General features: G+C 62.3%; 5 protein-coding genes across 5 annotated transcripts; 1 reads left to right on the forward strand and 4 right to left on the reverse strand.

The window, feature by feature from the left end:
* Positions 1-1425: 1425 nt before the first annotated feature.
* Positions 1426-3167, forward strand: PLICBS_000378 (RNA polymerase II C-terminal domain kinase beta subunit; the record flags this gene model as incomplete). Its single annotated transcript, XM_018318630.2, has 3 exons — positions 1426-1664; positions 1781-1988; positions 2082-3167. The coding sequence occupies 3 exons, from the start codon at positions 1426-1428 to the stop codon at positions 3165-3167; spliced, it is 1533 nt and encodes a 510-aa protein (XP_018184155.2).
* Positions 3168-3376: 209 nt separating this feature from the next.
* PLICBS_000379 (uncharacterized protein) lies at positions 3377-5412 on the reverse strand (the record flags this gene model as incomplete). The annotated part of the gene is made up of 2 exons (XM_018318629.2): positions 3377-5126; positions 5315-5412. The coding sequence occupies 2 exons, from the start codon at positions 5410-5412 to the stop codon at positions 3377-3379; spliced, it is 1848 nt and encodes a 615-aa protein (XP_018184154.2).
* A 1330-nt stretch (positions 5413-6742) lies between these two features.
* PLICBS_000380 (transmembrane nucleoporin) lies at positions 6743-7926 on the reverse strand (the record flags this gene model as incomplete). The annotated part of the gene is made up of 4 exons (XM_018318628.2): positions 6743-7281; positions 7346-7569; positions 7782-7797; positions 7857-7926. 4 exons carry the CDS (start codon positions 7924-7926, stop codon positions 6743-6745), a joined length of 849 nt encoding a protein of 282 aa, XP_018184153.1.
* A 1810-nt stretch (positions 7927-9736) lies between these two features.
* Positions 9737-11273, reverse strand: PLICBS_000381 (protein with putative role during mitosis; the record flags this gene model as incomplete). Its single annotated transcript, XM_018318627.2, has 3 exons — positions 9737-10927; positions 11003-11171; positions 11236-11273. The coding sequence occupies 3 exons, from the start codon at positions 11271-11273 to the stop codon at positions 9737-9739; spliced, it is 1398 nt and encodes a 465-aa protein (XP_018184152.1).
* A 1141-nt stretch (positions 11274-12414) lies between these two features.
* On the reverse strand, positions 12415-14463 carry PLICBS_000382 (uncharacterized protein; the record flags this gene model as incomplete). The annotated part of the gene is made up of 1 exon (XM_018318626.2): positions 12415-14463. One exon carries the CDS (start codon positions 14461-14463, stop codon positions 12415-12417), a length of 2049 nt encoding a protein of 682 aa, XP_018184151.2.
* Between the last annotated feature and the right edge of the window lie 398 nt (positions 14464-14861).

Raw genomic sequence — 14861 nt, forward strand, 5'->3', positions numbered from 1 at the left:
GCGGAGGGGAGGAGGCATGGAGGAGGGATTCGTCTTATACCCCATTCAGATATTTGCGATGAATCTTTGCTGGAAGACAGCGTTCACCCAGCGACTGGACATCTCTTCAACATGCTACAAATCTCCTTGGTGCCTGTGTCGTGATGAATGCTGCTCAATGCGAGGTGCCTGGATCGTACGAGTTGCGCCGCCGCACAGATCCGGGGAGAGTCTCGGCACTTGGCATGCGCGTCGCGGCCGAGACACCCGGGGACGGGGAGCATGTGCCGCGCTCAACTGTGAGATGTGACTGGTATCCCGATCTTGCATGTACGTACGTAGACTGTCCATCGCGCAACCGGGGCCAGGTCACGGCCCCTTGCCTGTCCGGCCGGTAAAGGGCCGTCAGTTACTGGGAACTGCCTTGCGTCTCTACCGGCTGTCTGTTCGGCAAGCTGCCGAGGGCCAGGGGGTGGTTGCGATAGCTGCGTCACGAAGTCGCGGAGTGGTGAAGCGGCACAAGGGTTGGGGACCCCGTCTGAATTAGAAATGCGCGCGACGACGTCCTTGGAGGGAACCGAGCTTGGATATTGTACCAAGTATTGGATGACTTCGTGGCAGCCCCTGAGAGGAACATGAGAACAGACAGGGGCGTGCAAGCTGTCGGTGTCGTCTTGGTCTTCCCTCGAGTGACGGTCCAGGTTGCGATTGGCACCGGTTAATGAACTTTTGCGAACTATTGCATCTATGCCTCTGCGTCGTGATGCCATGGGAGAAAGGTATGGTGTGTAGCGAGACTTCTTTTCTAGCGTGTATGTCTTGCAGTCGGTTGCCGCCACGTTGTGTGATGTAGTTGGGCTGAGCCGCTGAAATTCCCCGCGGTTTGGAAGAGCCCTGGGACCCTGGAGCTCGGTAGCCGCCGACGGGAGCACAGGGCCCAGGCAGGATTACAATGCCTGCAGCGCGCCTCAGTGCACGCCCGCCGCATGCCCGGCGTTGGAGCGCTTCCGGGGCCCCGGTTTAGCGCACCCCCGCCGCAGCCTGCGTTTGGCGCCCATCCAATCAACCCAAGTTTCCAGGTTGCGTCCGGGTCCCCATTTTCGACATTGCCCCAGCGCAGCCTCGTCAACCGCCAAAACGCGCCGCCGTCACCATCATCACCGTCGGCTTCACCACTCCCACGACGACCAGCGCGTCCGCCGCGCTCGCATTGCCTGTGCCACAAACGCCGCGCTGGCCCGAGGAGCCATTACCATTCATGTCTGATATCAATCCGTAACGCGCTACGGTCTCGACGGCCCATCTCCGCGGACCATCGCCTGGAGCTTCGCTGAGGCAGTGGCTTGCCTCCCCAGCCGCGTCGCCCTCGATCGAACCCCGACGTTCGCCTCTCTCCGCGATACCGATACTGCTTCCCCCTTGGGGCTCTTTGCATATACAGGAGCCATGTCTCCCTCGACTGCAGATGCGCCCACGGCTAATGGCGACGCCGGCGCGGCACCGGCACCGTCGTCGTCCGCGCGCGTCGGCCCCCATCCCGGCTTCATCTCGAGCTCCAACCAGTACAGCTCCGAGGTCAAGATCCGGCGCATGCTCAAGGACAACGGCTGCGACCCCGCGCGGGAGGATAACTACCGCCTGCAGGGCGTGCAGCTTATCGACAACGTCCGACAGCACCTCCAGCTGTGAGCCCGCCCCCCCTCCCCCTCCCGTCCTACTCCTAAGGGTTGCCATCGATGGGTCGCGCTCCGTCTATCGTGAGAAAAAAAAAGCTGACCTGGGGTTTCCGTTGTGTGTGCAGCCCCGTGAGGACCTTTGACACGGCGTGCACCTACTTCCACAAGTTCCGCCTCAACTTCCGCGACGCAGAGTACAACTACCAGGACGCCGCGCTGGCGTCCCTCTTCGTCGCCTGCAAGGTCGAGGACACCATCAAGAAGTCGCGCGACATCCTCGCCGCCGCCTACAACGTCAAGAACCCGGACAAGACGGTCGCCCCTGATGACAAGGTACGTACGTCCCGTCCGGCCGCCGCTGGGCCTTGTTTCGTGTGAAGCTCGCGAGGCGCGCGCGCGCTGACAAGACAAAACGCGTGCTTCTAGATCTTCGAGTCCACCAGCAAGGTCATCATCGGCCTCGAGCGCCTCATCCTCGAGACCATTGGTTTCGACTTTCGGACCCGCTACCCGCAGAAGCTCCTCGTCAAGGTCGTCCGTCGCGTCCTCTGCGGCGGCGGAGGCGCCTCCTCGCCCTCGTCCTCCGCCGCGGCGCGCGACTTCTTCGCCACCGCCTACGCCATGTGCACCGACATGTACAAGACCTTTGTGCCCATCAAGCGCACCACCTTCACCATGGTCATGGCCGTCGTCGAGCTCACCGCCCGCATGCGCGCCCACGGCCCCGCCGCCGCCGACGACGACGACGCCGACAAGCTCGCCCGCGAGAGCGTCGTCGACCGCGTCCGCGAGTTCGCCGCCGCCCGCCCCAAGGGGCAGTACAGCCGCGACGCCGTCGCCGAGACCATGCTCGACCTGCTCGACCTCTACGTCCAGCACCACAAGGCCACCAAGATCGGCGCCCTCTTCGACCTCAACACCTTCATCGACATCAAGATCCGCCTCAACGGCGACCTCGACGCCGCCGCCGCCCCGCGCTACCTCTACCACTGCACAAAGTGCGAGGTCGCCGACGCCAACCCCCTCGTCCCCGTCTCCGCCATGGCCTCGCCCACGGTCCCCAGCGCGCCGTCCGCCGCTAGCACTAACGGCAACGGCGCCGGCGGCGGGAAAGCAGGCGTCGTCGCCACCGTGGCCCCCGTGTGGCCTCCCGACGCCGTTGTGAGGCGCACTGCGCGCGGACAGGACGGCACCATGCGCTTCGTCTTCGACCCGGAGGCCGCGCGCCAGGAGCAGGACACCTCGGCGCGCTACTTCAACGAGGAGTTTGAGGAGCACGAGGTCGAGGTCGAGGAGCCTGTGCCCCCGCCGCCGCCGCCACCACAGCACCCCCAGCAGCAGCCACCCTCGGAACCCCAACGGGACAGGGAGGCCGCTGCGGCGGGCGGCGGGCGTGGGGGCGGGCCCTACAGAGGCGGTTATAGGGATCGCGGCGGGGACTACAGGAGAGGCCCGTATGGAGGATATAGAGGAGACAGGGGCGGCTATCGGGGTAGAGGCCGTTATCACTGACCTTTGTTCTTGCAGGACGGTCTTCTGGGTCGGAGCATGGAATGGCGTCTTCGGGGGCGGGCTTAGCCGGGGAGCAGCAGCAGCGTTGGTTTTTTCGCCATCAACAGTCACATAGCGAATCACAATTTTTGATAATTTCTGATAACCATTCTTCTAAAGGGCAGCTATTCTTACCCCCTTGACTACGTGACTCCAAGGCCAGCAGCAGGCTACGGCTTCGCCTCGGGGGGCTTCTCGTCCTCCGTCGGTCCCAAGTCCTCCTCGCCTGCCGGGCCGCTGACCCGAACTCCGGCCATGGAGCCCGCCTCGTCGCCGCTGGCCTCACCGGACTCGGCCTCCCCCGAGGCACCAACACCCACAGCCGTAGCCATCTTGGCCGCCGCGCCAGCTACGGGACCCGTCGTGCCCTCTGCGCTCTTGACGCTGCTCGCCCTGCTCACGTCGACGCTCGCGGGGGACTGCGTGCGCAGCCCGAGGTCCTTCTGCGCGACGTCCTGCTGGCCCTGCTCGGCCGTCTCGCCCTTCCAGTTGGCGGCCTGGAGCTGCGGCACGGGCTCCCCCTCGGCCGGCTCGGGAATATCCTCTCCCGCGTTCGGTAGGCCCTCGTCAGCGAACCTCCACACGACGGCGATGCGATCAAGGGCGCGGGACCCTTTCCTACTGGATCCCTTGATGCCGTCCATGGCGTCCCATTCGATGGAGAAGACGCCGCTCTCGTTGGGCTTGCCTGCCTGCTCCGGGCCCTGGCCCTCGAAGAAGGCGTTGAACCAGACGTGCGCCACGGCGGAGACCATGGTGAGCCCCATGCTCTTGTGCGTTTTGTTGCGGCGCTCGACGGAAATGTTGACGTCGCTGGTCGGGACGCGGATGGGTTCGCTTGGCTTTAGTATGACGGCCATGCCGCCGGGCTCGTGTTCGTCAGGAGGCTCAGTGCGCACGTCGACTGAAGAATTCGAGGCCGAGGTGTTGCCATCCAGCCCCGTCTTTGCCTTTGGCTTCTCTGAGGACATGCGAGCCCCTTGACTGGACACCTTTTGTATGAGATTTGTCCCCTTGCGCATCAACACTTCCCGCTTCTTCTCCGAGGCAGGAGCAGAATTCGTTCGATCAGGTTTCTCGCCATCGTTGTCGTTTGTCGCATCAGCAAGCTCTGCGCTTTCCGGAGCCTTGTCTGTCGCAGCGGCTGGATACCCGGCAAGCTCCCACATCATCTCGCCGAAGCCGCCGCCCGCGGGGACGCCTGCCTCAACAACAACCCTCTCCTTCTTGGTGAATGTGTGGAATACCCGGATCTTGCGCCCGTCTTCGACAAATCCTTCGATATCGACCTTGACGCCGTTGCGCAAGCCCCAGACGTGTATCTCCATGATCTCGACGGGCCTGTCGACGTACTTCTTGTTATGCTGCGTCCAGCGTTCGACGTAGCTTACCCAGCGCAGCTGCGAGGGGATAGACACTCCGGCGCCAAACTGGGGCCGCATACGCCGTTGCGTGAATCGTGCGAGCGCGTCCTCTGCGCTCCATCCTTCTTCCGAGATGAGGTAGCTGCACGTGGCGGTGCCGCTGCGTCCCTTGCCCGCTTTGCAATGCACGACAACGACACGCCCTTTCTTCCTCTCGTGCCCGTGGCTCTTGGACTTGTTTCCCTCCACGGCGGCCGTATTAGAGCAGGCAGGCTGACCGTCGTGAGTGACTCGCCCGCCCTCGAGCTCACCACCATGCAGCCAGTTCCGCATGCTGGCCATGATCATAGGCACGAGCCTGAAGGGAGGTGGGTGGTGGTCCGGCCAAGGGTAATGCCGAATACGCCCATACACGGCCTCGTCGGGGTAGCCAGTGCCCTCGGCGCGAAACTCCCATATGGCCCAGTCCTCGCCATGCTTTGAGTCGAGGAAGTTTACAAGCTGATCCAGCGGGTTGCGGTAGGCCCGCTGAGGGTAGGTCTGTGACGGACCAGATCTGTGTTCAACTCAGTTGTTAGTAAAAGGTGAGGCATACGGGGCCGCGTAGTCTCATTCCGAGACATGAGTGTGAATAGGTCATGGTGAACAAGATGGTGAGCTCATGAGGGTGGCGACAAGCACGACCACGCCGATGCGAGAGCATCATGCATATATAAAGAGGAAAGGAACAACTCAGATACGTACGTGGCAATGATATAATCGGTAACGTAGCAGAGATCGAGCCCTGCCTCGGGGTGTCTCGCCCGCGGGCCGGCGACGATTTGTCGCAGGATCGAAGCCATGGCCGGCTGGTGGGGGCAGCACAGCACAGCAGAGGGACGCCTCTCCTATCTCCGTGTCGACCCGATGAAAGCCCCGCAGAATCAAGGGAGTCTCAGCCGTGAATGCGACGGATTGTTACTGAATCGACGCGTGAGCGAGTGAGTGATGTCTTGTGTCGTTGCGGTGCGATGCTCTGCACAGCAATGCGCTGCTCAGCTTTGCTGCCCTGCAGGTGGGCACGTGTCCGGCGTCGTGCAACGGTCGGTCGGCGGCAGCATGCAGCCGGAGGAAGTGCTCCAGGCCCGCTACCGTGTTCTAGGTCCGATGGAGGGAGCAGGGTGCGGCCACCTCAGCGATGACGGCACCGCTCGATGCTTGATGTGCTGCGACTAGGAGGACGCCGATGATGGTCGATGGAGCGAGCGAGTTCCAGGCTGGGGGTTTCGCTTCGGCTTGATTGGTTCCGTGTGCGTGACCAAGGCAGCGCAGCGCAGCGCAGCCCGCGGATTTATTACGATGGAGAGGAGCCCAGAGCTAAGCTACGCGGCGAGCAGCAATTGCAGGCGCAGCTGGGTCGTACCTGCCGGTCAGACGCCGCCCCATTTGCGGCGCAGCGACGTCATCGTCGACAAGCAAGCGCGGCAAAACCTCCACCACCATTTTCGACCCCACCATTCAATCATCAACCAGCCAGCCGCCACGGTAATTGCTGGGGCAGGCTTGCTCACAGCTAACTGTGGCATCTCCAGCGGCGCAACACAGCCAGCCGAGAGCCCGTGGCAAGGAGAAAGTTGAAAGTCTGCGTCTTTGTTCCCTGCTGTTTAACCATAGACGAGAAACCAAACCGACTGTTACAAAAGTACAATCCCCTCTGGCCGACACCGCAAGCGGGTGTGAATACATCCATCGAATGCGCCTGCTGCTGCTGCTGCTGCTGCCGCCGCCGCCGTCCAAGCCTCAACCCCTATCCTCATAATTTGAAACATCCACTGCCGTCCCAACCGCCGGAATACCGCCACGTACTCATCGCTCGTGCCTTATACTTTTCTGCTTGCTCCATTCTTCCATTTCCAAGGCTGCTGTGCCGCAACCTTGTTTCTCGCCTCTACTCCTCGTTGCTACCCATGTTCTCGGCTCGAACGGTTCGCGAGCCGACGAGGGTCCAATTTCAGGGGTAGACTCCACATGACGACTGTGCATAACTGTGCATCGCTGAACCAGGCCGACCTAGATGCAGGTCGATTGAGCGTCTCCGTAGGTCCGCCGTCGCGCAAACATTTGTACAAGGGAACGTGCTGCTGCCGACTTGGCTGAGGTTCAGGAGCTCTTCGTGATGCAGCCAATGGCCGCTTACGAAGTCTTCTTGGCGGGGCCGGCAGTGTTGACGTACTTGCCCAGCTCCGTCGCATCGTGGAACTGCCTGGCGCCCGACTTGACGCCGTCCCAGACCTGTCGGGCGGCGGGGGGCGTGCCCTGGGCGCCAACGAGCGAGTCGACACGGGCGCCGAGCTGGGTGACCGAGTTCTGGACGTGGCTGCTCTGCGCAAAGCGCGCGCGAAGGAAGGCCGTGTACAGGGCGAGCAGGATCCAGGAGCGGCGCTGGAAGAGCACGGCCGACAGCAGGACACGGATCCAGATGAGGATCTCGAGCGCCGAGACGATGGACATGGACGCATCGTAGTACTCCTTGACGAAGTTGCCGATGCGCTCAGCCAGGGGGCTGCTCGTCTTGACGCGGGGAGAGGATCCGTCCGCGGCGGGCGGGGGAGGCTGCAGGACGGGCAGCAGGTTGGCGCGCGTGTACGTGGCGACGTGGAAGACGGAGTAGACCGAGTACGGCAGCAGGGCGATGGGGTACTGGGGAGAGAAGAGCCAGACAAGAGCCATGACTGCCACACGTCAGCAAGTGATTCCAGAGGCGGGTACGCAGCGGCAGAGGTGAAGGAGACATACGCAGATACTGAACGTTCTCATCGGACAGGAGGCCGACAATGCCACCCGGCATCTTGCTGCCCGACTTCGCGCGCGCCCGCTGGGTCTTGTAGACGACGATGCCGTAGGTAACGGCGGCGGCGACAAAAGAGGTTCGGTACGAGAACTGGGCCATGCCACCATAGTAGTTCATGCGCAGCCAGGAGAAGGCATATCGGATGGTGGAGAGGATGAGCGTCAGGTGCCTGTTTGTTACAAGTCAGCGGCTGTTGCAGTGCTGGGATACGAAGTGTTTCGCCGGCGCGACTAGCTGCCGCATTGCCCAAAAAGCAACGGAGCGGCATCCAAGGTGACCTCACGAGAGGCCCGAGGTCGCAGCGCAGCTCTGTCAAGCTCCTCTATGCGCTGCGGCGGGGCAAGGCAGCTCGAAAGCACCGACGGGATTGGGGGGACGCACCCAACAAACCATGCAACTGCACACCGCATTGTTAGCATCTCATCGTCCACAAAGCGTCTCGCGGCGAAGACATACACTGCAGAGTCTTGGCCAGCGCCAGGAGCCGCTCCTGGAGAGGCAGGTTCGAGTTCGGCGGAGGAGCCATTGCTTCGGGTGTTGCTTCCGTGTCCTTGCCCGGGGCGCGGCTAGCTGGCGACGATGACGACGACGACGATGATGACGAGGGCGAGAAAAAACGCGGGGCGGGTGAGGAGCTTGCGCTGTGCGGGAGCTTGCTTGCTTGCTTGCTTGCTGGTTCGACGGACGGAAGAGGCTTCTGTCTATTGCGGATGCCGCGAAATGTGCAATCGGACAATGCGGAAACGCAGGGGGAGCTTGTGCGCCGAGCTTGGCAGCGGTCGGGGCGGAGGAGCTGTTGTTGCTGGGAGGTGGGTGGTGGTGAGGTGGGAAGACGAGTGGGAAGAAGAGGCCAGCAGCAAAGAAAGAGGAGGTTTGGGAACCTGGTAGAAAGCGGAGGCGGACGAACTGGGGCCTTTGGTCCACTGGAAACGGTCAAAGGCGGTGGGTGGGACAGGCGCAGGCGCAGCTCAGTCTCGAGCGAGCACCTCAGTTCCAAGGCTGGGAGAAGGTCAGGTTTTGGGTGGATATGGCCTGGCCTGGCCGGCCATGACCCGTGCGGGAAGCTTCGGTGGCTGAGCTGGCGGATGGAAGCTGCTGGAGCTGCAGCCCGCAGGAGGCCTGGGCCGCTGAGCTATCAATTCCAGGTTCCCATGCCCGTGGAGGCCCCGCTGGCTGGAGAGCTGGAGCCCGCCCTAGGTACGCTCCCAGGGAGTCGGTTGCTGCATGGACAACCCCGGCGCCCGCGCACCGTCCCTTCCCGAGTCCACAGGCGCCCCAAGTGCCACCAAGCTGCCCGGCGCCTCAGCACCTCACAGAACCCAACAGTGCGTGGCGCCAGCAACGATCCAGGTGCCCGCTGCGGGAACAAAGGTGGGGAGCTGACGGGTGTACAGTATTTTAGATGGCCTCATATCCGCCTGCTGTTCCCTCCGCAGTGGCCAGAAGGGGTCGTGCATTTGCTTTGCAACTCCTGGCTGGCAAGATTTACCTTTGTCCTTGCAGCCGTCCTGAATAGGGATGCGATTTCAGTCTAATTACAACGAAGCAACTCTTTTTGGCGATTGTGGGTTGCAGGGCAGTAGCAGCAGAAAGCTGATCGCCACCCGCCCGCTCCGTCTGCCTAAGCTAAGGACAGGTGTCGCTAGGTGATCGCTGATGACGGAAGCTCCCACACCCACTACGTACGCAACCTCCAGCTTGCAAGTGCAGGTCCTTAGGTATCGATCCCCCCAGATCAAGCTGCCGCGCGCCTTCGGTCAGTGGCTTGCAACCGTGACGTCTGTCTCCTGCACTTGCTCCAATCGTCGCCCCGCCGCCGCGTCCGCGTCTGCGCCCGCACCCGCACCCGCGACCCCGTGGCACAAGCGCTTGCAGGTCTGCCTGCTTGTGTGCTGCCGTGTCCATTGACTTCTAGCTGACGTAGGCGCTACACACTGCGTCGGCGTCACATGCAAGGGCCAGCCCCGTTGTGCAAGACATCACCCTGAGACCCTGCAACGGTTTTCGTGCCGGCCATCGTGGAAGCTTCAGTTCGACACACAGTCACTTGCGAGGCATCCGCCACCAACCATCAGGAGAAACGTGCGTCTGCATTGACGCCCACCCTTCCTATCGGCCTTGAAATTGCACCCCGTCGGCCCCCGGAGCATTGATGACTCTACGTCGGTCTTGCTCGCCGTGCCCAGCAGCGCCAGCCATACCCAGCGGTACAAACATGAAGCCATTGCTCAGCCGCCCTACGCTTTTGCCGCCAACCATTGTCGTCTTGAGTCTCATAATCGTAGAACTCGCTCCGATCCCTTTGCGAGCCGCGAGCTGCCGGTACTTTCCAGGTCCTAATTCGCAAAAATCTTTAGCGTCTTGTCGACACTGCCCGTCGCGATGACGCATCGTATCGTCTCCGGAGTCACCTCTGCGCTCGCCCTTTTCTTCGCCGCGTCGTCGCCCTCGGCGCCTTGTTCCTGCGCCCCTCCGCCGTTGACTTCCTTGGGGACACCCGGTGCCCACCTCATGCACGTCACAAAGTGCGCGTGTGCTTCGCTCAGCACTTTGACGCACTTTGCATCCTGCGTCAGGTCCCAGCATCGTATTGTCTTGTCGTCGGCCGACGATAGTATGTACTTGCCGCCGGGATGGAAGATGATGGATGTTATCCAGTTGTCGTGCCCCACGAGCGTCTTGATGCACGTTCCGCGCGAGTCCCATAGCCGGATCGTCTTGTCTCTGGACCCCGTGGCCATGAACTCTGCTGTGCTAGACGCGGGCGGAGGCTTCTTCAAGCCTGCCAACTCTGCCAAGTGCGGGTAAGCAGCCGGCGGCGCAAACGTGCAGCACCGTACCACGTGTTCGTGGCCGATCATGACCACCTTGTTTTCTGGAGTCGGTACCGAAATGTCCCACAATCGCGCCGTGTGATCAACGGCCGTGGAAAGGAGCCACCGCCCATCGAGTGACGGGCAAACATCGCGCACCCACCCTGTGTGCCCCTTGAGCGCCTTGAGACAGTAGCCAGTTGTCGTATCCCAGATCCTCAGCGTCTTGTCGCCGCTGGCACTCACCAGGAGATTGCCCGACTGCGACCCGCCCGTTCCTGACGGGATGAATCGCACGGCGCTGACACTGTGGTCATGGCCGGAAAGGGTGCGGATATTCTTGTACTGGTCCGCCGGGTCCCAGAGTTTGATGGAGAGGTCAGAGCTGCACGAGGCCAGCAGCGGGGCGCCTCGCGGCCCGCCAAAGTCAAGGCCCAGCACAGCCCGCGTGTGGCCCTTGATGGTCTGTTCCAGCTCCCCGAGTTCCCAATCCCATATTTTGATTGTGCAGTCGTCGGAGCCGGAAGCGATAGAGGAGAACCGTGGGTGGAAGGCGACGCAGTTTATGGTTTCTCGGTGCGATTCTAGCGTATGTCGTGAGGGCAGCCGCGGCAGCCAGGATGTCGGGTCTTGATTTCGCTTGGAGAGGGACGTAGGCGTCGCGTTGTCGAGTTCAGACTGCAGCGAGGCGTTCCGGGTTTCGAGGTCCATGATCTTTCAGGACAAAGTGTTAGTTGCTGATCGCTGGTAACTATTTGCACAAAGGGGCAGGGGGTCGACTCAGGGTACCTTTTTTTGCAGGCGCACGATGCTTGTCCATTTCTTCTCCAGCAGTGTCTCGTACTTCTTTGCGGTCGTGGCATCGAAGACATCCTCGCCCAGGCCGGCCTCCTCTCGCAGGGCGGCGGCGGAATTCGGCAGGTTGCTCGAGTACAGGTAGGCAATGATGGACTTGTTCCTGTGTTGGTGCTGTTAGCTGCGGCCTCGGCCAGGGGTATCGCGGCGTCGACTTTGCTACTCACAGCTCTTCAGCCTGCCGCGACGGCAGCGTGCGACTCATCGTGCTTGATCCAGTGCCCTGGTTCCCGCGGCGAGCTCAAGAGGGCGCTTGGCTCCCGCGTGTCCAGGGTCGCGGCGTACGCAGGACGCGAGTTGCCCAGACGAGAGCGCGTACCGGGTCGACGCGGGGCGGTGTCGGGAGTGTGTCGGTAGGGAATGCGTCGGCCGCGTGGTTGGCAGGCGTCGCAGGCGGCAAGCTTCGGCAGAGCTAAGGATAGATTGGACGAGGCAGGTTCGTAGGAGTGGGATATGCGCCTGTCGACGTCGGTCGGGCGTCAATCGCACGGCGACAGATGGGCGGGAGCTTCAGGGACAAGCGTCTCCTGCGGGACGGATCGCAGCTTAGGTTTGGGAGATGATGGAGTGGAATGGAAGTTGGTGGGGTGTCCACATCACGTGGAGCAACGAAGGCCTGAGCGCACGCGCAACTGCCAGTGATGAGCGCCGCTTGCCCTCTAGAGCGCAGACGTGACCCCGCCACCTTTGCTCCGTTCCACCACCTACAGGTCAACGACGCTCTTACACGACCACGAAACTGTCCTTGGACTGCATGCAGTCTGACTCTCCGTTCGTCCGTTTGGGACTGTTTGCTTTGCGAAGCATCCGCCAGAGATGCGTACTTGGCGTAACAAGCACCGCAAACCCACCACTCTCCCGCAAGAAGTCCGTCGCCAACGCCAGGTCCAAGAGCCGAACCAACCGTCTCAACCCATTATGCGTCACAGCGCAGTGGCGTGTTATGCGTCGTCGCCTCAACGCAATGCGGCAAGCATCAAGGCCTGACGTGGAGCAAGCTGCGCACTTTCGCTACGCATGCGAGTGGACTCTTGTCGCCACAGCATGAGCTTGGTTGCGTCAAGCATCCTGCGACCCGTCGATTACAGTGCACGCAGGCCAGACATGACATGGGTATACAAGGCTGCGTCTCCCGGAAGTCGAAGCCTATGTCGCAAAGAAGCAAAAGTCGATGCATGAAAACCGTCAATGCTGTTTCTAGACAGGCCCAGGCACTTAACCCCCAAAGTCTTGTGACAATTATTAATATTTACCGCAGAATTAAGATTTAGGTATATCTCCCGCATTTCGTGATTACCAGGTTCCGTATATCTACCCTAGCTTGTCCGTTACACATACAGCCGTCTTTACACGACGATCGCGACGGCAATGGCCATGGCCAGAGCGCCGGCCGGAGCCATGAAGGAGGCGCCAGCAGTCACGACCGGAGGAGGAGGAGACTGGGTCTGCGTCTCAGTCGGGGGCTGGTTGCTGGGGACGGGGACGAGCGTCGTCTCCTGGGGAGGGACGGGCGCGGCGGTGCTCTCGGCGGGAGGGACCGGGGCGCCGGTGCTCTCAGCCGGAGGGACGGGGGCACCAGTGCTCTCAGCCGGGGGGACAGGAGCGCCGGTGCTCTCGGCGGGAGGGACACCGCCGGGGGTGGAGCTCTCGCCAGGCTGGCAGGTCTCGCAAGGCGGGGGGTTGCCGCCCGGAGCAGTGGTGGACTGGGCCGGAGGGTTGGTGGCACCCGGGCCGGTCGTCTCACAGGGCGTGGTCTCGCCGGGCTGGGTCTCGCCGGGCTTGGTCGTCGTGGGAGCGCCAGTGGGCTGAGTCTCCGTCTCGCAAGGAGTAGTCTCACCAGGCTTGGTGGTCTGGCCAGGCTGGGTGGTGGTAGGCGCACCCGTGGGCTGGGTCTCCGTCTCGCAGGGCGTCGTCTCGCCAGGCTTGGTCGTCTCGCCAGGCTTGGTGGTGGTAGGAACACCAGTAGGCTGAGTCTCGGTCTCGCAAGGAGTGGTCTCGCCAGGCTTAGTAGTCTCGCCAGGCTTGGTGGTCTCGCCGGGCTTGGTGGTCTCGCCGGGCTTGGTGGTGGTGGGAACGCCAGTGGGCTGAGTCTCCGTCTCGCAAGGAGTCGTCTCGCCGGGCTTGGTGGTCTCGCCAGGCTTAGTCGTAGTAGGAGCAGCAGTGGTCTCCGTCTCCGTCTCGCAAGGCGTGGTGGTCTCTCCGGGCTTGGTCGTCTCACCTGGCTTGGTCGTGGTGGGAGCTGCGGTCGACTCCGTCTCCGTCTCGCAAGGCGTAGTAGTCTCGCCAGGCTTGGTCGTCTCACCGGGCTTGGTGGTAGTGGGAGCGGCAGTCGTCTCCGTCTCCGTCTCACAAGGAGTGGTGGTCTCGCCAGGCTTGGTGGTGGTAGGAACGGCGGTGCTCTCCGTCTCCGTCTCGCAGGGAGTGGTGGTCTCGCCAGGCTTGGTGGTCGTGGGAGCAACCGTCGACTCGGTCTCGGTCTCGCAAGGCGTGGTCTCCGGCTTAGACGTGGTCGTGGGGGCGACAGTGCTCTCCGTCTCAGTCTCGCAAGGCGTAGTCTCGGGAGGAGACGTCGTGGTGGTCTCATCACAGTCCGTGGTGGTGGTCTCCGGAGGAGCGACGGTCGTGGTGGTCTCGTCACAGTCCGTAGTGGTGGTCTTCGGCGGGGCCGTGGTAGTGGTCTCGTCGCAGTCCGTGGTGGTAGTCTCCGGAGGAGCGGTGGTCGTGGTGGTCTCCGGCGGAGCAGTGGTCGTGGTGGTCTCCGGAGGGGCGGTAGTCGTGGTGGTCTCCGGGGGGGCAGTGGTCGTCGTCGTCTCCGGAGGAGCCGAGGTCGTGGTGGTGGTGCCCGAGTTCTTGCAGTTGGCCTCGCTGAACTCCGCCTGGGCGTTCTTCAGAGTCTCGATCAGGGGCGCGGCGAGCGACTTGGCAATGCCCTGGGCCAGAGGAGGAACCTTGGAGACGATGGAGTCGATCAGAGCGTTGGAGTTGGTGTTGATGTCCGTGACCTGCTGGCGAGTGATGTCGCACAGGTTGTACTTCTCAATGTCGGCCTTGCGGGCCTTGAGGTCAGTGAGAAGAGTCTCGCCCTTGGTCTGCAGAGACTTGACGGGGTCCTGGAGACCGAGAGCGTCGCCCAGAGTCAGGTCTCCCGAGGCGTCGACCTTGGTCTTGCCGTCCTTGAGGGTGGCGACGAGGGCCGCGGACGCGTCCTCGACGGGCTTGGAGTCGCCGCTGAACGACTTGACGGCGCCATCCAGGGTGTCGAGGCCATTGCCGACATTGGTGATGATGCCAGTGATCAGGGGAAGATCGCGCTCATACACGCCGGTAGGGGGATCGCGGTTGACGACGCCGGCGACGGCCGAGGTCGCCAGACAGGCGAGGGTGAGGAACTTCATTGCGAAACGTACTGCTCAACAAGATTGTAACGAGTGTATCGACTGAGAACGAAAACTGTCAGGCAGGCTTGCCAGATCACACACGCTCCAGTCGGGTCGGTAAGTAAACGAGTGAAACCGATGCCTTCGGGAGAGGGTTAGGTATGCGGGCGCGGGTGTCACTTTCGGTGATATATACATGTACGATCACGCACTCCGTACGAGGCAGCAATATCCCGAGCCGCGCTCCTTCTCCCCTGACCTTCCACGCGCGGCTTGGTCAGGCCTTGTCTCTCTGTGCTCGTATGTCACCGGAGATGCGCCCGCCCTTGTTACCATGTGGGCTGCCCCCGTGTAAGTCGGAGCAGCTATACTGCATCCCGTAAGGAAGCTGCACAAAAGCAAGCGAAGCGGCTGAC

The sequence above is a fragment of the Purpureocillium lilacinum genome (genome assembly GCF_023168085.1).
Source record: "Purpureocillium lilacinum CBS 284.36 DNA, scaffold_1, whole genome shotgun sequence".
Classification (NCBI taxonomy): domain Eukaryota; kingdom Fungi; phylum Ascomycota; class Sordariomycetes; order Hypocreales; family Ophiocordycipitaceae; genus Purpureocillium; species Purpureocillium lilacinum.